This window comes from Branchiostoma floridae, chromosome 7 (assembly GCF_000003815.2).
Source record: "Branchiostoma floridae strain S238N-H82 chromosome 7, Bfl_VNyyK, whole genome shotgun sequence".
NCBI lineage: Eukaryota > Metazoa > Chordata > Leptocardii > Amphioxiformes > Branchiostomatidae > Branchiostoma > Branchiostoma floridae.
This window is the reverse complement of record NC_049985.1, coordinates 12,281,248-12,303,258: the sequence shown is the minus strand read 5'-3', so window position 1 is coordinate 12,303,258 and position 22,011 is coordinate 12,281,248. Positions and strand designations below refer to the sequence as shown.

The 22,011-nt window shown below is 40.8% G+C and overlaps 3 protein-coding genes across 3 annotated transcripts in view; 1 reads left to right on the top strand and 2 right to left on the bottom strand.

Moving 5' to 3' along the window:
• LOC118418879 (prolyl 4-hydroxylase subunit alpha-3-like) overlaps nt 1-1,134 on the bottom strand; it is a gene marked incomplete in the record, with an annotated part of 7,518 nt that extends 6,384 nt beyond the window's left edge. The window contains 1 exon segment of the mRNA XM_035824994.1: nt 625-1,134. Within this exon segment, the coding sequence (XP_035680887.1) occupies nt 625-803 (179 nt within the window).
• A 471-nt stretch (nt 1,135-1,605) lies between these two features.
• On the bottom strand, nt 1,606-8,338 carry LOC118418942 (prolyl 4-hydroxylase subunit alpha-3-like). The gene is made up of 13 exons (XM_035825085.1): nt 7,037-8,338; nt 6,597-6,769; nt 5,714-6,108; nt 5,418-5,469; nt 4,770-4,924; nt 4,125-4,298; nt 3,783-3,850; nt 3,505-3,610; nt 3,298-3,351; nt 2,816-2,875; nt 2,347-2,415; nt 2,042-2,138; nt 1,606-1,901 (listed from the first exon to the last, which is right to left on the bottom strand). The coding sequence occupies exons 1-13, from the start codon at nt 7,216-7,218 to the stop codon at nt 1,831-1,833; spliced, it is 1,656 nt and encodes a 551-aa protein (XP_035680978.1). The 5' UTR covers nt 7,219-8,338; the 3' UTR covers nt 1,606-1,830.
• A 542-nt stretch (nt 8,339-8,880) lies between these two features.
• The window catches only part of LOC118418948 (DNA (cytosine-5)-methyltransferase 1-like), a 25,640-nt gene continuing 12,509 nt past the window's right edge, over nt 8,881-22,011 (top strand). The window contains exons 1-20 of the mRNA XM_035825090.1: nt 8,881-9,070; nt 11,825-11,873; nt 12,289-12,396; nt 13,035-13,296; nt 13,498-13,573; nt 15,330-15,408; nt 15,634-15,695; nt 15,818-15,866; nt 16,147-16,230; nt 16,574-16,680; nt 17,095-17,213; nt 17,440-17,532; nt 17,765-17,916; nt 18,483-18,566; nt 18,747-18,850; nt 19,103-19,169; nt 19,459-19,566; nt 19,751-19,848; nt 20,974-21,103; nt 21,446-21,529. Of these exons, the coding sequence (XP_035680983.1) occupies nt 9,015-9,070; nt 11,825-11,873; nt 12,289-12,396; nt 13,035-13,296; nt 13,498-13,573; nt 15,330-15,408; nt 15,634-15,695; nt 15,818-15,866; nt 16,147-16,230; nt 16,574-16,680; nt 17,095-17,213; nt 17,440-17,532; nt 17,765-17,916; nt 18,483-18,566; nt 18,747-18,850; nt 19,103-19,169; nt 19,459-19,566; nt 19,751-19,848; nt 20,974-21,103; nt 21,446-21,529 (1,971 nt within the window). The 5' untranslated portion in view covers nt 8,881-9,014. The remainder of the gene's footprint in view (nt 9,071-11,824; nt 11,874-12,288; nt 12,397-13,034; nt 13,297-13,497; nt 13,574-15,329; nt 15,409-15,633; nt 15,696-15,817; nt 15,867-16,146; nt 16,231-16,573; nt 16,681-17,094; nt 17,214-17,439; nt 17,533-17,764; nt 17,917-18,482; nt 18,567-18,746; nt 18,851-19,102; nt 19,170-19,458; nt 19,567-19,750; nt 19,849-20,973; nt 21,104-21,445; nt 21,530-22,011) is intronic.

The window sequence follows — 22,011 nt, the reverse complement described above, 5'->3', positions numbered from 1 at the left end:
CACAGGATCAAAACTGTACAATAGGTATCACTGCAATACAAATGAAATAAATATACTGCGCTATGACCTCGCCGAACCGCATATCTTAACGCACATACAACAAAACAAACACAAAGATCGGAAAACAATCATACAAAGACGGTAGCTGTCATAAACGAACTGATATCATTATCCAAAGTGAGTGGTTGTGTGTTTCATATACACTTGGTGCAATGTAACACAAGAACGTTTGTTCTACTGCAGTTTTTACAGTTTTGAGATATTCTGGTATCGACGTCTTTCCTTTGTTCTATTGTTTACAGTACATATAATGGTAACGTATCGACCGGTTGAAGCATGCTAGCGCTTGCATCGCTACAGCCAACCTGGCCTGCACAAAGAATGATAAAGCGAAACATAGACTGAATTGAAGTCAAGATAAAAGCTCCTTGACTGAAGTTAACGCCAACGGTGTTTTTCACATGCTAAAATTTCCCATATTTCAAGAGCCAGATCTACTTTATGGATTCTTGAAACTTGGCTTTGCAATGGACAAATGTCCGTTTAAGTAGTGCAAGTTACTGTGGCATAGATTTATCAGAAGACAATCTTATTGTGATTTCTTTTAAGTGAGTTGAATCTTACCTCCTGAGATCTCCAGTCACCTCCCCGCCCTGGCTGATGTAGTGTTTGATCTTACCGACCATTTTCCTCTCGGCCAGCAGAAGCCTTTCCACCCGCACGATCGCGGAGTAATATCCTGTGTCCCGGGCAGCATACAGGCTGACCGGAAGTAGAAAGCAAAGGAGAAGGCGGAGAATCATTTCGACTCAAGGAAGGTTGCTAGAACTCAGAGTAGTAAAGACTCCGTGCTCGGGAATGGTGTATCATAGACACAACAATGTTGATGCAGACAGAGGGGAGTGTCGTGTTGATATATCCTGGTCACACGTGGCAAATTTTTGTCAGACAACAACTTCACTGGGGGTGAAGACATAGTAGGAAATGCAATACGTAGGAGCCTTCGTAAAACAAGTTGACATCTTCAATGGATACTGATGACTGCTCTTAACATGAGAAATGAAAAAAAAGGGTTTTCAGTTTCTGTAATATTATTGGAAAGGTAACACAGAGAAAGCCTTATCCAATGGTGTCCCTTCCACATAGGAATGATACATGTACAACGTCGTCTGGTACTGGAAGGATTCAACTATAGCATTTCATAAATTTTGTATGTCTATAGGGCTTTGCAATGAAACTACGAGTATGCGACGCGATAGGTGAAAAAACTCATATGTGTAATGGAGTTAGACCTGAACGTGCAAAAATGTGGAACGCTGTATTTATTTTTACATCAGACGCCGACAGGAGATGAGACAGGCTATTGTTTTTCCTTTTTACTCGGTTGTGAGAACGGGTGATATCCGGTTCGCGCACATGTTACCGAAAATATAACCTGGCCTTTGTGCGATAAATTTTAGATAAATGTCAAAATTCTAGATAAGGGTGAACACTGCTAAGACAGAAATTGAAATGTGAATATATGACTACAACTACTATCACGGGATCCGGACATACATTCATGGAGGTGATGGCATCGGTAAAACAATGGCATTTTTTTCTTACTTTTGTATTTAAAAACATAAACATTTTTATCTTTCTACGGCACAGAATGGCAGGACAATGAAAGGCACAAATTACAATGGGAGTCTTATATTGATCAATGAATGAAGACCTTTATTGTAAAATATCCCTTATAGTATTTATTAACGTCTTTGAGATATCACGTATTGAAATGTGTCGTCTATGGATGGAGGCACTGGCTAGTGTTGGAACATCGTGATGAGATCTTCACTCCTCTGGTGTGAGACCACACGGCCTTCTGAATTCGTTTCCACGATCAAGTATCCACTTGTTAGCGACTGAAAAAAACAGAAGAAGACACTAAAGAAATGTCATTAAAACGTTAAGGTGAAGAGCGAAAAATACGTACTTCCCCACACCGAGATCATTTCATAGGTTTCTGATCAATGTGTGAACAGAATGATTTTGTAACACTTACTCCACTTGGAGCCGATAAGCACGGGACAGCCAGCGTGCATGGACAAAGGTTCGAAATCTCCAGATCGTTTCATGTCCCTAAACATCAAGGCTGCATTCTGAGTGAAACATACGTCAAGCCGGTGACCATAAGCACATATAAATTACAACTGGTCATAAAAAGTATTCGTCTCTATTACTGTTCTCTGTATAGCACAGTGTTTTACACCTTCAAAGTTGACTTTCCCCTGTGCAGATTTCTAACAGATATGTTTTAGTCACAGTTTCCTACAGTGAAAGAGGGGCTATGAACAAAAATATGCCCACCTTCACCGCCGGAACGATGAGGTTGATTTGAGGGAAAACTGTCGCTCCGCCTGCCTCCACTTCACTGAGCTGAGAGGACACAACAGCGTTAATTGTAACATAGTCTTTAGACGTCGTCTACACCAGCCGACTATAGATTGTGAAGGCGATAAAAGGAGCGATCTGAAGCTAGGGTAAGATAGCATCCAGCCTACTCTTAACCCAGCGCCGACGTGGGTTGGGAAGTGGTCGGGAGTAAAGTCATGGAAAGGTCCTGAAAGTGTGATATGGGCGCTAGCCTTGGTGCTGAAACGATATCTAACAACGGGGTCGCACTATTGTTGTATAAGATCAGATGTCTGAATAACGACGAATTTAATTTCAATTACCGTGTTTACTGTGCATTATGTACTAGATAACAAGATGAACGTATTTTGCACCATACGTAGTTGTATCTATCTTGTCATGTGATGAAGTAGACACAACTTACATATATTAAGAAAGTCAGGATCCTGTTGTCTGGCCTCTTCATGTGTCTCACCTGATCCTCCTGCAAACAGATAAATGTTCATGACTCTGAGATAACTTCTCTTTACGTTAGCGCTATCTGTATCTGGACTGAAGAAAGGTGTGTCGAAGTTGAAATGTTAGAGCCGTACCATGTGTCAAATATGCATAGAACTTTCCTAATGCGCCCCATTTCCAATACGATCTCTCAACGACCAGGCGGCGAAAACACTGGGTTTGTGTAACGTTTCATGTTGTACTTAGGATATGATGGAAGATATAAAAGACACAAAACACACAAAAAGCTATATGAAGTCCTTTGCGCTATCTGTGAAATCTTTAGTCGCTCAGCGGTCGTGACCTGTAGTTGAAACATCTATATCCGTGGACCATATAGATGTGCCCAAGGACAAAATTGGTCAACATTGTATCCTCACACAAATTTAAGAGAAGCCGGGAGCTAACCTCAAAGTAGTCGACATGCGGAACATAAAGTCCTCCCAGGCCATAGTTCACAACCTGTGCAAAATCAATCAAATCTGTTATCACTGTTATCTATATATTGTGACGGAACATTATGCATAGTATTGTACAGTACTGTATTATGTGATCGTAAGCAGGAAATACATGTTGCATTTTTTGTCTGAAAGATCAACGAAGCACTATCTATACCTGGAAACTTTCAGCGGACGGGTATTCTGTATTCAGTCCAGTGATGTAACTAACCCGTCGACTCAGTTTAGAGATGAGCTCTGTCGTGTTGTCATGAAGCCATCCACTGGAAGGTCGAGATCGAAATGGGATTTGTTATCAACCAAGGTCGACTACAGCAACGTTGAACATACAAACACCAACAAAGCTTTTAATCTGTTACCGAAGTCGTTTATCTGGTAAAATTACGAGCGTATCATCTATTAATCCTCGTAATGTACAGAAAGAAGAACACTTACGTTTCGCTGACCCTGAAGTTGCTGAGGAAAGCCTTTCCATTTTTATCCACTACAGGGGACCTCTTTAACTGCAACAGAAGTTAGTGCTTATGTCAGTAAAAGATAGGGATGATTCAAATAGAGATATTGCCACATCAAAACAACAACGATACATTAACCGAACGGACACGACCTACAAGTTAGATACAATTGTATTGTATGAGTTTGTTTCCGACTTCTTCAATTAACTTTACAAGATACACGTTTTGTTATAGCCATGCCCGTCGTAGAGGGATGTATTTCATTGTATACATTATCTGTATCCAAACATTTCTTATATAGTCGTAGTAGATAGATATCGACCTCTTTCAACGCTAACTCCCTCATCATGGCGGCCTCCTGGTCACTGATGACGTCATGATACAGGGCTATCTCAGGGCTCGTCTCGTGGAGCACCTCCATTTTGGCCGGACTGAGGTAGAGTTGTGGGCTGGTCCGGACGAACGTACAGCTGAGCCGTGAACTTGGCGCTTGGTTCTAGTCAAGAATAATCTACTCAAATAGAGTACCTCTATGGATATCATCTTCCTAAACAAAAGCGGCATTAAAAGCATGAATTAGCTTCGGAGGACTGTATCCCGTCATATGTTTGGTAAGCCAATATTTAATGACCCGCCCGAGGTGTATATCGTGTCATAACGCCTGGTCCTTTGCTATAACCACCGAATGAAACCACCGAGTGAGCGAAGCGAACGAGGTGTCAATACCGGTGTTAAAATGTTTTAATATCTGGCTTGCCGTAATTCTATGTGTTACGGCGGCATAACCAACATGAAATGGGGCATTCTGATTGGTTCACGTCGCCTGGTTATATAATAAAATAGTTTATCTTATCGGTGGCAAATGAAATAACAGACATACTATAACCAATCCGATATTAGTATTAATAAACTATCTTCATAAACTAGAAAAACTAGTTTATCACAACTGCACAATAGACAAACATACCTGAAGAGCACTGCGGTAGCAAAGGTTCTCATAGTCCTGCTGATAAGGTATGGCTCCTTGCAGCAGTTTCCCCATCTTGACGGTGACGTCACCTTGAAGCGTGACTTGCCGCTCTGATTCTACCACCTTCGACTTGATCTCCTGGTTGTTCGGCTCTAAGATATTGTATATACGAGTATGAATATCGTTATATTCAGATATATCGTTCAGGTGGCAAAATTGTAGAATGTAAAAGTTCTGAGTTCAAATCCATAGCAGGCATATATTTGTGCCATTGGGAAAGGCACTTATCGCATATTCCTCACTTAAGTAAGGTGAGAATGAGTACAAGCTTTGATTATGGACGTCTTGCGCGGGGTGGGACGTAAAGCCGGACACCTTGTGTTTATGTGAGCATGTTAAAAAATCCTACCACTCTGATAAGAAATAACAGGGAGTGTTCCTGTTTGCGTTGATCCGGATTAAACCTTAAAGCTATGCCTTCCTCATATTGTAAAATGTCCCAAACGCGTTAAGGAGGTCACTTGGTTATGCGAGACAAACAAAAACAGATTGGGAAGACGGGTATTAGTGTACTAAATGATGCCAATGTTGTGACCTAATGATCCCTGGCTCCAGAAGGGAAAGACAATGTCTTACTGTACTTACCAAGCTGCAGTGCCTCATTGTAGAACGGTAAAGCACGCTGGTGTTGCTGTAGCTGAATTGATAGTGATTGCAACAAATACATGTATGATAAAGCTGGTAAGTAACTTAAAGTTTTTGATCAGATATCAAATCTTTGGGGATCGATATTGATAAAAGTACACCAGATAGACGTATGGTCCGACATGCACGTTATTGGAACCTAGAAATTTTACAGAAACTTTGCATAGTCATGAAATCCCAACCTAAAGCAGCGAAAAATGAATAACAAATTGAAACTACAAGGCGCCATGCCTTACCTTTGTCAGAGCATCCCCTAGTTTTACCAGAACTTGCACTCTCCCCGGCGCTGAGTCATTAGCCGTGTCGTCAGTGATATCCGCCATCTCTTTCCCCTCCGTCAGATCTAGGGTGATTAGATACCACAGGACGGCGTTCAGATAATCCTCCTCGTTATAAGCCATATCCCCGATGTAAACGGTATCCTCCGCCTCAAGTGTGAAGGTGGGTTCTACTCTGGAGAGTCTCTTCTGTTTCACCACAGTACCGTCACTCTGACGGGACAGCATCACCAGCTGGCCCCGGGTCAGACTGCGCAGGTCCAGATGGTAGATATCCTGCAGTCTCGCCAGCGCAAGCGCAGACATCCTCAGGTCCTCTTCTGTCGGGAGTTCGCTTATTTTTATGACATCATCTGTGTGTGTTCGAGAAAAATATGGTCACCGACTCGTCCATTTTGTGAATCTGTTTACAAATACTGAGTCGTATTAAGAATATCACGTTTTAATGGTTGCAGTTATGCCCAGTGCAATTTTTTTGGTTATAATGCTTTAAATTGAAATGAATAGATTTTTTATTTCTTTTTTCTTCTTCTTGTCACGCTCGTCTGAAGGGCTGTTAGATTGTTGTTAACGATTCAAATTTATATGATACATTCATTGTTAAACCTCATTTTTGTGTTATTCATTTTATGTTGAGAATTCCAATAAAAAGACAAAGAGAACATTCAATCCAATAACAGAGTCATGAAATCTTACTCCCACTTCAGGAAAAGTTTTTTTTCCTAATTGCATACAAATTGCTGTGTGCTTGATATATTTGTATGCATGTGCGTTTTATATAGCTATCGGTCAATGTACCTCAAATGATGCAATTAATCAACTAATCCATTTAGATATTCACCTCCATCACGTGCAACACCTACACCTGTCAGAAGCTGAGCGTGTTTGAGAATCCTGGAGTCGGTCTGAGATAGCCGCTTCACCAGGCGGTAGGCGCCCACGGGGTGCCGAGCATGGTAGGCAAGGTCGGCAAAACCCGGACGTAAAATGTTGTGTTCAAAATCCTCCACATACCTGTGACATGTACAGATATATCAAGTAATTTTCGATATACTCGTAAAACAAACATTACATTCAATCAATCCTTTTTGGTAGAATATGAATATATAACTGCAGTTCACCACAAATTATCTATACAGCGACATTATACACGTGCGTCTTGATTCGTTTACATATATTAGATGACTGTCCTATACGTTACATAGACATGTCCAAGTAGGACGAAACATGACAGAAATGTGCATCATGCTAATCTAGGTTTGCCTGTGAGTTGACTCTTACCTTCTGAGGTCTTCACTTGCACCATCTGTATCAGTAATGTACTGCCTGATCTCGTCAATCAACCTACTCTCAAATAGCAACATATTCTCCAGTCGGACGACCGCAGTAGAAAAGCCATGCTGTTTACTGGCATATGCAACTGTAGCAAACAGTGTGGACTGAAGCAATACAAGAACAAGCATGTCACGGTTGGTCAAGATATGTCAGAAAAGGGAAGATTTTAGGACTTTTAAAACGATGTGCTTTATCTACAGTGTTAACGTTACAATGTTGTATCACGCATGTAAGCCAATGACAACATCTGAACAGTACATAGCACGTATCTTTTTTTGTACCAATGACCTTGTGCACCAGTCATACCAAATCTGGCAACTCCCTTACTCGCGTAAGTATATAAGCTGAGAACATTGTGTGTCGGGTGGTGCTCGGGGTGGAGAAAGATGTTGATATAATAGCTTAAAAGTTCATATGTGAGATCATTCTGAGGCAAAGTTGAACTGTAAATGGTGATAATCTGATACATTTTGTAAACTTCCCTGTACACTTTCACTAGCATTTGGGTACGAGTTTTATGACCCCCCCCCCTCCCCTGATATTTCTCGATTGGTCCCTGACAAGGATGTTTGGCTTGTAACTTGTGTTCAGTAAACATGATTTAACTGACAGGTGAATACTATTAAAACCCATAGGTCAAGCCAAGAAAGATACCCATGTTGCGACGGACAGTAACCTAAGTCATATTTTGGACGGAAAGTGATAAAAGATACGCCTTACAAAAATATTTGCAATCCGCACACATGTAACGTTAAACCCATGTACTCCTTAACACTATTCACACATTGATGAGGAGGGATGTCGTCCTTGTGCTGATCCACACAAAGATAAACATGCCATTGCCTGAACACTAACGTTATATAAAGCTGAACACGATTGTCATAGGTGCTGAACTCCTTCCTCACACAGATGAACATGCCTGTCCCTGGTGCTGAAATCTATCCACACACATGTAAACATGCCTGTCCATGAACATCATCTCCTTTGGGTAACAGTACACATCACTTTCTGTAAGCAAGAGAAGTCTACAAGTCAGATAATTATCAACGGTAATCAGTGACGCAATTTATTAACGTTAACTTAATGAAATTGTTGTGTAACGTTATCGTTAGAACTGGCAGACACAAACTTGACAACGTAATAGTATTAACTTACATAAACGTGGTTCGTCAACTTGTGATATTTTTCTTCACGATACGTTTTGCAAACATTCATCGACAGTGGTGATAAGTTTTTCGGAAGACAATATTATCCAAGGTTGAGTATTCAAACCACACAATGGAATTAATTTGGCCTACTCAGTGCTGCAGAAGAAACATGTCCTAAGATTCTCACGCATAAAATTAATCGCAGGGTCGGAATTACGCCTACTTTTGTTATGCCACTTGTTTGATTAGATATAATCTAAAGTTTCATCTATAGCTTCATTGTTAGATACTAAATGTTTTAACGTTAAATATTATTCTGGTCAGCTTGTTGCTCGGAATGCGAATGAGGACTTCAATGAGGGGTCATGTTTTTCTTGCGAGGTCAACTCTCATCCGGGACATTCAGCTGCTGGGTCAGTGGAAGAAGCGAAATTCTCATACGACGGTGTAGTCGAATGTAATCTTTATCATTTATATCCACGTTATTTCAATATAACATCCTGTAGCCTAAAAATCTGATTATAATTACGGTTTTTGTATTTTGTATGATATTTTTGACTGTTTATTTGCTAACATTATACCAAAAGCCCTGAACTGAAAGACTTATGTACCCTTCGCTCTTATAGTGGTACCGTCCAAGCGACATTTTCGCGGGAAAATCGACCTTCCACCATTTCTGTCTCTGGTTTTGCCGCCATTTCGTCTTCCTTTCACAGTGATACGGAAGGTTCTACATTACAAGACGAACTGCACGTACTGTCGTGACAGGGTTCAAGATGCTGGGGAGTGGTGTGTTACAGCGCCAGCCTCTGTCAGAGACACTGAAGGCGAAGTGAGTCGGGTTTGCGCGCACGTTTTGTGGTGTTTCATTATTCTTTGAATGGCAGCATGGCGCCTGCAGTGTAGGGAAAAGGTGCACACTGTGGTTTCCGCCGTTGTCGGTGGTACTGTCCACCAAAATTTTAACTTTAGAGCATTCCTGATAATTCAGTCATAAGTAAAACTGGGGTTGTCCTGGAAACTGCACTATAAACGTCTTCAGCTAGCCCCAGAAGGGGAACTTGCATGGCGGACAAACGTCCTTATCCCGTCAAGAAGGGCGCCCTCTCCGTCTCCGAAAAATATCTGATATCTGAGCAGTGTGGAGTTCAGTAGAGTAGAGCCGTTCTGCTCCAGTTTATGCCGCTCTTCTGTATCAGGTGACTGTCATTGTAGTTATCAATTTGTGATTCAGTGCTTCTAGTCGTATACCAAGTAATAAATCTGGCTCCATACGAATGAAGATTTATTTTGTCTTGAGTCTTAATTTGATAACTTTTAACGTCTGCATCTGCATAAGATACCCCCAAATGACCCCGCGAGGGGCAAAAGTAGGGGGGGGAGCTGAGGCTCCCGGGTTAGGGCGGGCAGGCCGCCTGCCTGGCACGGAAGTGCTCAACGTTGGGAGCGCTTACAACCGTGCCAGGCAGGGCATTCCACTCGGGAATTGTGCGTGGGAAAAAAGAATGTTTGTAGATATCGGTGCGTGCGAATATGTGTTGATATTTGAAGTCGTGACTACCCCGGGTGCGCCCTTGGGCAGGCTTCAGAATATTGCTGGCATCTATGTTAATATTATTGTTGACTACTTTATAGAAAAAGGTGAGGCGGGCGTTCCTCCTCCTTTCGGAGAGAGGGCGCCACTGCAGGTCTGAAAGCATTTGTGTCACGCTGCTAGTCTGCCGGTAGTCATTTAGGGTCACTTGGGCTGCCCTGCGCTGGACGGCCTCCACCGCCTGTATCCCTTTGTTGGTGTACGGGTCCCAGACGATGGCACTATATTCCAAGTGAGGCTGTACCAGCGCTTTGTAACAAGTGGCCTTGACCCTAGATGGACAATGGGTCAAGTTGCGCCGAATGACTCCTAGGACCTTACCAGCTTTGCTAGTGGCGTGGTTGATATGGGTGTCCCACCGCAAATCGTCGGACAGTTGTACTCCAAGATAGGGGTGGGACTTAACACCGGTAAGGGCTTCTCCACAGAGGGAGTACTGAGTTATGATGGGGTGCTTTTTACGGGTGATATGGAGGATGTGACATTTAGAGGGGTTGAACGACATGAGCCAACGATTTTGCCATTCTGTTAGCGCATCGAGGTCGGACTGCAGCCCTTGTGCGTCAGAAGGCTTGCTGATAGTTCGATAAATCAAGCAATCGTCAGCAAACAGTCGAACATGTGAGCCAACGGAATCAGGTAGGTCATTAATGTAAAGCAGGAATAGCAGAGGGCCTAACACAGTACCCTGCGGAACTCCAGAGGTGACCTTGACAGCTTTAGATGTTCCACCGTCAAAGACAACCCTCTGGGTTCTCTCCGTAAGGAAGGCCCTAAGCCAAGACTGAAGGAGGCCAGAAATACCATAGTGCTCGAGCTTGCTCAGCAGACGTTCGTGTGGCACAGTATCGAATGCTTTGCTAAAGTCAAGCACCGCGGCATCGACCTGTTTGTTCTGGTCCATGTTCTTGGCCAGGTCTTGGAGGGTAAGCACCAGCTGGCTCTCGCAGGACAGACCCTTCCTGAAGCCGTGTTGCGCAGGGGACAGAATGCCATGGGCGTCTAGATGTTTCATCATGTGGCTGTGCACGATGTGTTCGAGCACTTTACCACAGACCGATGTCAGAGACACCGGCCTATAGTTTGATGGCAAGGTTCTGTCCCCCTTTTTGAAGATTGGAGCGATGTTAGCTGTTCTCCAATCTTCAGGAACATCTCCCATGGATATTGACTGGGAGAATATGACCTGTAATATTGGCGCAATTTGTTCGGCTACGGTCTTCAGGAGGCGAGGTGGTAATCCGTCTGGTCCTGTGGCCTTGCTGGGGTTAAGACAGGAGAGCTGTTTGGCTACCCCCTCCACTGTGATGTTAAGGGAGGGGATAGTTGGAGCTTTGGGTTCGCCAAGGGTAGGAACGGTGGTCTTATCCTCCCTGGTAAACACTGACTCAAACTGGGCCCCCAGTGCATCAGCCTTTTCTTTGGGGTCAGATGTTAGCACCCCCTGATGTCTTAGGGCGGACGCACCAGTAGAGTCTTGTCTGATGGATTTGACATAGCTCCAAAAGGCCTTGGGATTATCCTCGATGTTAGACTCCAGGTAGTTGGAGACATAATCCCTATGGGCCTTCCTAACTCTCTGCTTAACGCCCTTCCTACACCTCTTGAACTTTGCCCAGGCTTCATTGGAGTTGGATCTCCTAGCCTTGGAAACGTCATGGGTATTCCCACAGAATGTTGAGAATACATTGCAAGAGCATGTTGCAAGTATTTTAATGCAGAAGTTGACGTGGAAAAGACATGGCCATTTTTATCTCCTCCAACATTTTTTTCTGTAAATCTTTATTTGTAAATGGTGCAATTGCAAAATGTCATCTCAATTATTTTATTATTTAATCACCGTGCATCCTGCTGCTGAAATTTATTAAGATGACGTGCAAGATAGTCCCTTACCCCCAAACTCAAAGTATTAAAAACACTGACTGCATTATTAAATTGCTTTACAACTGTATATCGTAGGACATGAACAATGAAACTTTGCTCTTGTTTCAGGTTGGCTGAGTTAGAAGAGGACTTCAGTGATGGCAATGTCACTGAGAAGGTACGTATTCTATGCATAGATTCAAAATGTATCAGATATGATCATAAAGTAATAAACCGTCGAAGCTGTTCATCTTTCTTTCCGCATGCTCAAAAGAACATAATGAATTAAATCCTATGAATAGATTCAGTTTGCATTGTAGGAGATAACCTTACTAAACATCAAGCAGTACTTAGATGTTAGAACTAGTAGTGTAAAGGATTTGTTAAAGTTAAACACTGCAATTCACTCAATGCTTGTATGTAGGCTATGCTTTTGTGTGCACTCTGTTTGTATGTATTGTTGTAGAAGACCTTTTGAAAGTTGCTAAATTCTGGATTTGTTACCAATTCAGCTGTCTTTTAATGAAAATAATGATCATTGTCAATGAAATGTCCTGCCCCAGTCACTCATGCATCCATCATTGTTTATTCAGGGTTATATTAAGAAGAGAGCGTTGCTTCTGAATGGGTTGATGACTCCAGATGACCACAAACTCATCCTGAAGCTGGACCAAGAGCTGAAAAACAAGTCACTACCTGAGGTGTGCTATGGAAAGGTTTTTACATATTTAACTTTGCCATACTGTAATTCACTTTATCTTCACGGTACCAAATTTTCACGGTCTGAGAAAATTGAACTTGTTCTCGGAACTAAATGTTCACTGTCGAGGCAAGTGCGCATGAAAAAAGTCTGTGAATTATTTTTTATCGGTAATGATAAGTTCACGTTACAGTCGTGACCGTGAAAACCGTGAACATAACATTACAGTGAAAAAATCAGGAATTACAGTATTTTCTGGCCATGTGTTACATGTTTGTATGGATTCATGAGCAGAAAATACTTATGTGTTTATGGAGTATAAGTTTTTATTAGAAGGCATCACACCTCTACAGGTAGTACAGCGATAGCAAAGATTGTTTTGTCGTTTTATTTATTGCTCTTCTAGGTCAAAAATTGGTTTAGCTTTGACTTAAAAGAGTAATAAACAATGCTCATAAGTCAATAGTCTTTTCAAATCATGAGAACTTAAAACATAGTTTACTTTTACCTTTTTTGTTGTGCTGAATTTTTGTAACTGCTTAAAATACATGAAGTCACTGTAACAAAATTACTAACAATCACCATAACTATTGTTTGACACACTGTCAATATTGTACATCTATGACTTTCCTTTTACAGAAAGAATACATAACAGAAGTCACCAAAGTGCTTGACAAGTACACAGCAGGGTCTATCAGCCAAGACTCCATGGAGTGTGAGACAAGTGAGACCAACTGCAGTTCCTCTGAGGAGACTGGGGAAAACTCCAAAACAGTAGAGGCATGCAGCAGTGAGGATAGTGGAGTGTTGACCAGCAGTGGAGATGAAGAAAAGGCACCAGAAACTGGAGTGAAAAAGTCTCCAAAAAACATCAAACAAGAGAAAGGAAGTGATGATGGAGGTTTGTGGTGCTTAGAAAATAATGGAGAAAAAAAAAGATGTTTTTAGAAATGTCTGTTTACATTTGATGTTTGCCTTTAAAACAATGACTGACTAATAACGTATTGCTTTGTATTTAAAGTAAGGTTTGAATCATCCATTGACTGATGATAATTTAACATGCATATTTTTATTTATCTTTGTCTTCCTTCTTTTCCTCCAGTGTCTCCACCAAAGAGGCGAAAAGGAAAACTGAATGGTAAAGGCCAGCCAACTATCATGTCAATGTTTTCAAAAGTGTAAGTATGTTTTATTTACTGTTATATTGGCATAAAATTAGCCTATTTTTCCATGGTAGCTAGTGGGATTGTGGTGGGAGTTGAATGTAGTTTCTTGACACCCAGTCTCTTATTTTGAGCTGAAATACTAGTACAACTAGAGTTCGGCGACCTCATACCTCCATGAAAATTTAGAGCTTTCGTAAATTTCATGCAATTGACTAACACATTAACATAATTTATGCATGGTATTGTTCATCATTGACTAACGTACACATGTCACAATTATAAAATTCCCATTATTAATCATAAAGCGTTTTTGCAATTTTTACATAAATTATGCAAATAAGTTCCTCATTACCATATTTGGTATCTGTTTATATTCCACCTATCATAGTTAACATGTATTACATTTATTGAAGTCCAGTTATTGAAAACAATGAATTATACAATTTCCTCTTTAATTATGCAAATTAAGTCCTCATTTGCATAAAATGTATATCATTATGAACATCTTTGCCTAAGGTACCCGCATGCCTAATATGATGCCAATCCATCAATCCTTTCTGCAGTTATCGTCTTTAGAATGTCTTGACAAAAACGGCCCTGCAGTTCCGAAATTAAATGTTAGGGGGCTGAAACCTGCCCCACTTTGTCATGACACTGCAAGCTATCTACCAGCCAAATGTCAAGACCATATCACATCCAGGACAAGAGATACATTGAAAAAACTGCCATGATATAATATCCTCATTAATTATGCAAATGTACTCCTATTTTGCATAATTAGTATTTAATCTTGTACAACATTGTCTAAGGTACCTACATACCAAAAATCATGAAAATCCGTTGTTCCCTTCTTGAGTTATCCTCGTCAGAAGTTTTTGACAAAAATGCCCCTGCTATCCCCAAACTAGACGCTAGGGGGCCCAAACTTACGTAATTTTTTCCTGAGCACAAGAGCTATCTAATGCTTAAAAATCTTGACCATAGCATGTTCAAAACACCGAGATGGCAAAACCGGAAGTTGCGCTGCAGTACCAAGGCCACACACCAGGGGGCCCAAAATTGACCTTGACCTTCGTCTTCCCAACCCCTACCTACATACCAAATATCATCGTAGTCCATCAAGAGGTTCTCAAGTTATGATGACCACAAATATGCGGACACACAGACACACACACAAACACACACACACACACACAGACACACTCAAAACTATACCTCCATTTTTTCATGGAGGTAACTATTCCCTTTCCTACAGTACATGTAGCTCTTAAAAAGCATTATCACATGCTGTTCGGGGTTCTTACCAGGACTTTTTGTTGACGTAGGTGGCATCGTAGCGCCACGAAGCTATGTCGCAAATGACGCAGGCGTGAGCATCAGAAAGGGGTCTGGGGGCATCCCCTTAAATTTTTGTCAGAAACATTTTCCCCTGTTTTTATATGGAAAATGTACTGAAATAAAGCCAACATTTTTTTTATCTTTGTTACAAAACAACAAAAAGCCCTTAGTAATAGATAGAACATAGGCGTGGCTTGATTATGTGAAATAGGGGTTGCCCCACCCACACAGGGTTCCTTTAACACCCGAGGCGAAGCAAGTAGTTGAGCACATTAGATATTGTTTTGTTGCGACCTGTACGTACTATTGTAGATATATACATGTACGTAGTGGGTATATTACTATATATCTGCAGTAAAGGCCTTGATCCATCCATTCATTCATAAAAATCATTCTAACTGTATAGAAACCCCTCTTATCTCTTGCACAGCCCCCAGAAAAGGAAGGCCACTGATAGTGGTCCTGAAGTTGATTCTTCTACAGACGAAGGAAACAATTCAGAATCAAAGGTAAGAATTTTTCCTCCATTAGGGTAGAGATGTCAATGTCATGGACATGATTTTTTGTCAAAACATTTCTCGTATTGTTTCTTACCTGTTTAACTGATCTGTCTTGTCGTTCTGCAAGATTTGTTTCTTTGAGCCTTTGTTTATTCATGAAGTACTCAATATGGCCTACCATTTGGTATTGTCTTTGATCAACCTCCATATTTTACATTTTTTTGTATGTACTAGGTAGAGCATGAAGACAAGAAGATTAAGCATGAAGATAATGACATGGATGCTGATGCAAATGGGTAAGTTAACTTACTATATGTTAATATGTAGGATATTTTCTACAGAATGCAAAGCTAATTGTACAATTTACTGTTTGTCATTGCTGTAAAGCAACTTGAGAACTTGTGTCTTTTTGTTCCAGCCCTGAGTTGAGAAAGAAAGAGACGACCTGTTCTCCACAAAAGCCAAAGGTATTTAGAACACATTCTTCTATATGTTACACAGAAAACAGGAGAATAAATGTTATAGAACCAATGTCAGTAATGAAAACAGTATCCAAACATTTCACAGGAACAGTAACAGCCTTCACTTAAAACCCTTAGGAGTTACTGTTTTTCTAGCACAGTTAAGCATAGTATTCTTGCCATTACCAGATACACAGTACATTGAAATAGCACAGTACATTGTTGTGTCACCCTGTGGAAAGTCTCCTGATACATGAATGTCCTTGTTGTATCCTGTCTATGATAGGCTCCTCCAGTCAAGTGTAAGGAGTGTCGTCAGCTGTTGGATGACCCTGACCTTCGCATGTTCCCTGGGGACCCACAGGAGGCTGTGAGTTGTAGATACTCAACATGTATTTCTGTTCGCCATCAACATCCTCTAGTTATCATTTCCTTTGAAACTAGAGGCTTTAGAGGCTTAGAAATGTAAGATAACCGCTTGGGCTGCATTGCAAAGAGTTAGGCATGTAGGTAGCCCTGGTGACAAGGGCATTCAAATTTGTAAGTACATGTAGTACATCAAAAACCATTTGCTAAACAGTTGTCAAAGCTGAGTATTGTATTACTATGTCTATAATCAGTACATCAATGTGTACGCTTAACCATAAATCATGACATGTACATATGTACATGTTAGAAATTCTCAGTTATCAAAAAGAGTCCCTTGTTTTCAGGTTGACGAAGTAGAGATGTTGACAGACGAGCGGCTATCTCTTTTGGAAGAAGACCAGGAGTATGGCACATATGACGATCGTCCACAGCATAAAATTACCAATTTCAGGTAACAATCCCTATTGTGTCCCTTCAACATCTATATATTAACCATTGCCTTTCATAGTCTGTGTAGACTGACTGACAGTAGTAGCCATTCCCTGTTTTGAAATGAAACTAAGAAGTTGCTTTCAAGAAATGAACAAATACATATTTCACCTTGTTTCATTCTAACCTCTTTCTTCAGTGTGTGTACAACAAAATGTAGCTGGCTTTGTCGAATTGCCATGCACTTGGTGTGTTAATTGTATTCAGAGAAAAATTTCATTCCCTCTATTTCCTAAGGAAATATTGTTCTAATTTTTACTGATTTACTCAATTAGTGATCAAACTTGAGTTCCTTTGTAAGCAGACCATGATTACATTGCAAGAGAAAAATGTAGTTTTACAGATAATGATGAGATTTTTGTCGTGTTGTTTCCAGTGTGTATGACAAGAACACCCACCTGTGTGCCTTTGACACGGGGCTGATAGAGAAGAATGTTGAGCTGTACTTCAGTGGAGCAGTAAAGCCAATCTACGATGAGAACCCAAGTGCTGACGGTCAGTTTCTTGACGTAGCTTCTGTACGTCACTTGTTTTATCATAATTCCTATTATGTGTCCCCACCCTTTTGGAATATGTGTGTAGAAAGTAGTGAAAGTTTTGGAAAGTCTGTCCATGACACCAAATTAGTTAGAGTCAAAGCTATTTTGATTAAAATGTTTTATGCAGATTCCATCGTTTCTTGCTGTCTCTTTTAATGTTTTTAATTTTTACGTACATATAGGTGGCGTGCTGGCAAAGAATGTCGGACCAATCAATGAGTGGTGGACTGCAGGCTTTGATGGCGGAGAAAATGCCCTTATTGGTTTCACTACAGGTAAACCATGCATACTCAAGATAACCTACCTTACTAGTCGACCCCTTTACCTTCAGGTAGTTGGTCAGACTCAAACCAAGCAGTTTTATATTTTCTCCATTGAAAACATTAAAAATTATAATTATAGAGCTGAACTGTCATGAAGAAAGCAAAATACAATAGTTTACAATGTTGTATAACAATGTACATTGTATGAAAGTCTTTAGAATGCATTTTTTTATGTTTTCTGCAGCGTTTGCTGAGTACATTGTGATGCAGCCAAGTGAGGCGTACGCCCCCTTTATGGACACCATGTGGGAAAAGATCCACATGAGCAAACTGGTCATCGAGTTTCTGGTCAACAACCAAGAAGCTGCTTACGAAGACCTCTTAAACAAGATCCAGGTCTGTTCATTTGTGGCACTTATACAAAATGTACTTGTGATGATCTTGAACAAGCTATAAATATACAGAACTTCTAAATCTTTTGTGATCGCTTCTCAATACTTCAGACGATACTTTGTAGTGTCTTTAGAATATGTTTTGTAAAACTAAAAGATGCAGATATTTTGTAGTCACGACTGTGAATGCCTACCCAATTATAGACTTGGTAACCCTGTCTGGCAATGAAAAAAAAATTGGAAAGGTGATTTGATATAATGTCTTGTATTTCTACTCTTGATCCTCTTGACTTGTTTCTTCTGCCTCCTCTGATCTGATCATAGACTATTAATATTCATGAGGTAGGTTATGTTCCTCTCCTGATTGGTTGATATTGCATGTGGTATGTAGTGATACTGAACTGGACCAATCGATATGCACTGTTGCACAAGGCATGAAGAAAGTACAAAGGCCCTACGAAAGAGTTGCATTACTCTTGTTATCATGGTAATAGATTGATGATGATTGTCTTTCTTTTCTCTCATACTTGTGAAACTTTTTAATAGTTTTATTTCCTGGCTTTCCTGTAGACCACAGTTCCTCCCCAGAGCCTCCGTGTGACGTCCTTCAGCGAGGAATCACTGCTCAGACATGCACAGTTCGTGGTGGAACAGGTCTGGTATTCAACTGTTGCAAATTCAAATTTTTGAATTGAATGTGATCTGTAACTGAAGTTTGAAACTTAATCAAATCTGCATGTATGTATTCTTGTAAACTATTGCAAGTGTTTGTCTTGCCTTTGTGTACATTTATTTGTAAGCAAGTGTAACATGCAGCCTCTTCTTGATTGACAGGTGGAGAACTTTGACCTCGCGGGTGATGCTGACGAGGCGCCGCTCCTGACCACACCCTGCATGAGGGCACTGATCAAACTGGCAGGAGTCACACTGGGGAAAAGGTGTTGTACCAACTTGTGATATGACTTTGACCTCAGAGGCTTCTAGCAAACAAGATCTTGTTGCTGAAATGTCTTTCATACATTTTTGTATAGCCTTTCCCTTACCTAGTATGTACATGTACATGCTTGTGCATGTGCACCTTTGTTGAAGAACATGAAATAAAAGGTCAGGTCTGATTAAAGAAAATTGTTTTCAAGTCTTTCTCATATATGTTAACGTCATGTAATATATATTTTTTTTTCTTCTAAAAGGCGAGCTGGGAGAAGTGGCATTAAGCAGCCCAGGAAAGTCAAGGCCAAACCCATGCGCCAGACCAAGGTGACTTGTAGACAGTTTGTTATTTTCAATTGGTGTGTTTTTATTTTTCTGATGGAAGCTACAGAACATCTGTCATGTATTTTTGACATTGTGCATGCTGTACATATACTTTTGTATTTGTTATGCAATGTATATTGTAGACACTGAGGTTAGATTTTTTGTTGAAAACAGTGCTTAAGGGAGTTACTGTTGACAAGAGGGAAAAAAATTACAGTATAGATGTCGAGAATTTGAATAGTGTAACTCGTGATGCAAAAGAACTGAACAGAGGTCTTCTTTCTATTTGCAGGCTACTACAACCAACTTGGTGTGCAGCATCTTTGACACATTCTTCAAGGACCAAATTCAAGATGACAAGGCTGGTGGGCCACGTAGACGGCGCTGTGGTGTTTGTGAGGTTTGTGGGAATATATTTATATACATTTACAAATTTAAAATGCCTTCTATTGCATTATGCAAACCACACAGAAGTGTGGTGAATTTTGTAGATGTAGTTTCAAAGAACAATTAAGGAAGCTCAACATGATGACATTTATTGGGAATCAGCTGATATGTTTCTGCACCTGTTGCACCTGAAACAGGTGTGTCAGCAGGCCGACTGTGGCACCTGCGTGGCCTGTAAGGACATGACCAAATTTGGGGGAACTGGCAAGTCCAAGCAAGCCTGTGTCAACAGGAGGTAAGTCTACTAAGTGTCACGTATTGGAAAACAATAGTCTACTACACTTCAAGGAATAGCTTTTTCAAGTTGGTAGGTCACAGAAAAAATGTTCTTGTGATGCATCAGAGGGAAAATTTGAAGTCCACACCATTCATGAACAGAGAGGAGGGTTATGTGTAAAATTTTAACGACTATGTCATTGCCACAACACCACCTGCAGCAAGGAGTTGTAGAAACCTTTCAGGCATTGACAAAGGTAGTTGAGGAGTTACCAAAGTATTGCCCAGGTAGAATTCCTCTAGGTTTTGTCCAGGGCTGTGTCCAGCTTTGAATTTTTTCATTTTTTTTCCATTGGACATGTGAAATAATTTCTGTCCCAACAAGAACATTTCTGTCCCAGGACAGGTCTCGGAGACAAGGGGTGGGAGGGTCTAACTCTAACCTTCTTCCTGCTATTGAATTCCATAACTAATGCACATTTGATGCCAAATCCTACCTCAGCAGGGAGGGGGTTACTGTAAATGCATTTAAGTTCGCAGGAATTTAATTTCACAGGAGCGAGAAAAAGGACTCTCCGCTAGTTCGCGCTAGCACCATGCATTGTAGTCTCTTAATGCCATGGGAAAATGTTCGCGGTGGTTTTAAGTTTGCGGTGAAGCGGCCACCGTGAAAATCGCGAACATTAAACCACCGCGAAAGTTTCTGCATTCACAGGGTTGGACAAGTTTTCTAAAATTGACTTGTCCTATCGGGCAAGTAAATTTTTTAAGTACTTGCCCGATAGGACAAGTCAACTTTTCACTTGCCCGAAATCTAAATGACATTTTTCTATGTATATTCATGGCCTTCAATGGAATTTTTGTTATTGGCTCTATTTTCTGTGTTAATCAATGCTTGATGTCATGACTTTGAAAAGTAGCAAGTACATCAAAATCTCACTCAATGGAGAAAAGCTAACTTGTCCGATCGGGCAAGTGGGGAAGGACATGCACTTGCCCGATTGGCATTTTCACTTGCCCGGGACTATAGGGCTAGTGGACTTGTTTATCCCTGATTTACAGTGTTTGGCACTGATAAGGACATGACTGGGAAGTGCTTGACTTTAAATCTTGGCTGTTGTCTTGTTTCTCTGTTCTGTAACAGGTGCCCAAATATGGCAGTGCAGGATGCTGATGATGACGACGACATAGAGGATGACCTTGACAAGGAGTTCAGTTCCACCGTCGGACACAAGAGGACGCACTTCTCTCCCAGGAAGAAGGTCAATAGCAAGGTAAGACTGTTGGTTTTCCTTACAGATTGGTTACCTAGCAACCATTGCTAAGAAACAACATTTTGAATTGGCACCACCCTTGTAAAATGTTTAGTACATACTCAGGATTCATTATACCAAGTTTCATGCTTTTACCACATTTTGCAAGAGTCTAGCTATATTTTGCACCAATCGCCTAGACTACAATAATCTTTGATGTGTTTTGCAAGATCTTTGCAGAGCAATAATTTAATTTCCTGAGTTTAAGTCTTTTCTGTAACTAGTATTTGTAGTACTAAATTGTAGCAGAATACAGATTTATGAATATCAATTACATATGCAACTGTCTCCTTAATTTTTTAGGTGAAGATAAGCTGGGAGGGAAAACCAATCAAGGAGGAAGGGAAGAAAACATTTTACTCTGCTGTCATGCTGGAAGAAGAAAAGGTGAAGAAAACCTGTTTGAATTTCCCATTTTAACCATTGTATGTCGTAAATGAGACAAAGTTGTGAAATGTGTTAGTATTTAAATAACCTAGATTACTTACTTACTTACTTAGGCCTACTTGCCCATTCTTGGGCCACGGACTTCAAATGTAGTTCTCTCCATCTTTGGCTAGATTACTGGCAGAAAATTACTCTGCACATCATATATAGTTCTATCTGTACGATATTTTGTTTAACACCAGCATGACTTTGCTATTTCATTTAGCCTCTGAATATATGTAACAATCTGATATGTTATAGCAGCGTTCCCGCCAGGTTTCTGGAAGTATGCGTCCAAATATTTGGGAGGGGCGTAATGAGCGCCGGAGGCGCGAGACGAGCGCCGCAGGCGCTCGCATTCTAGGGGGGTTCGGGGGCATGCTCCCCCGGGAAAATTTGGATTTTCAAACCCTCTAGAACACAATTTCCTGCAATTTGAGGGG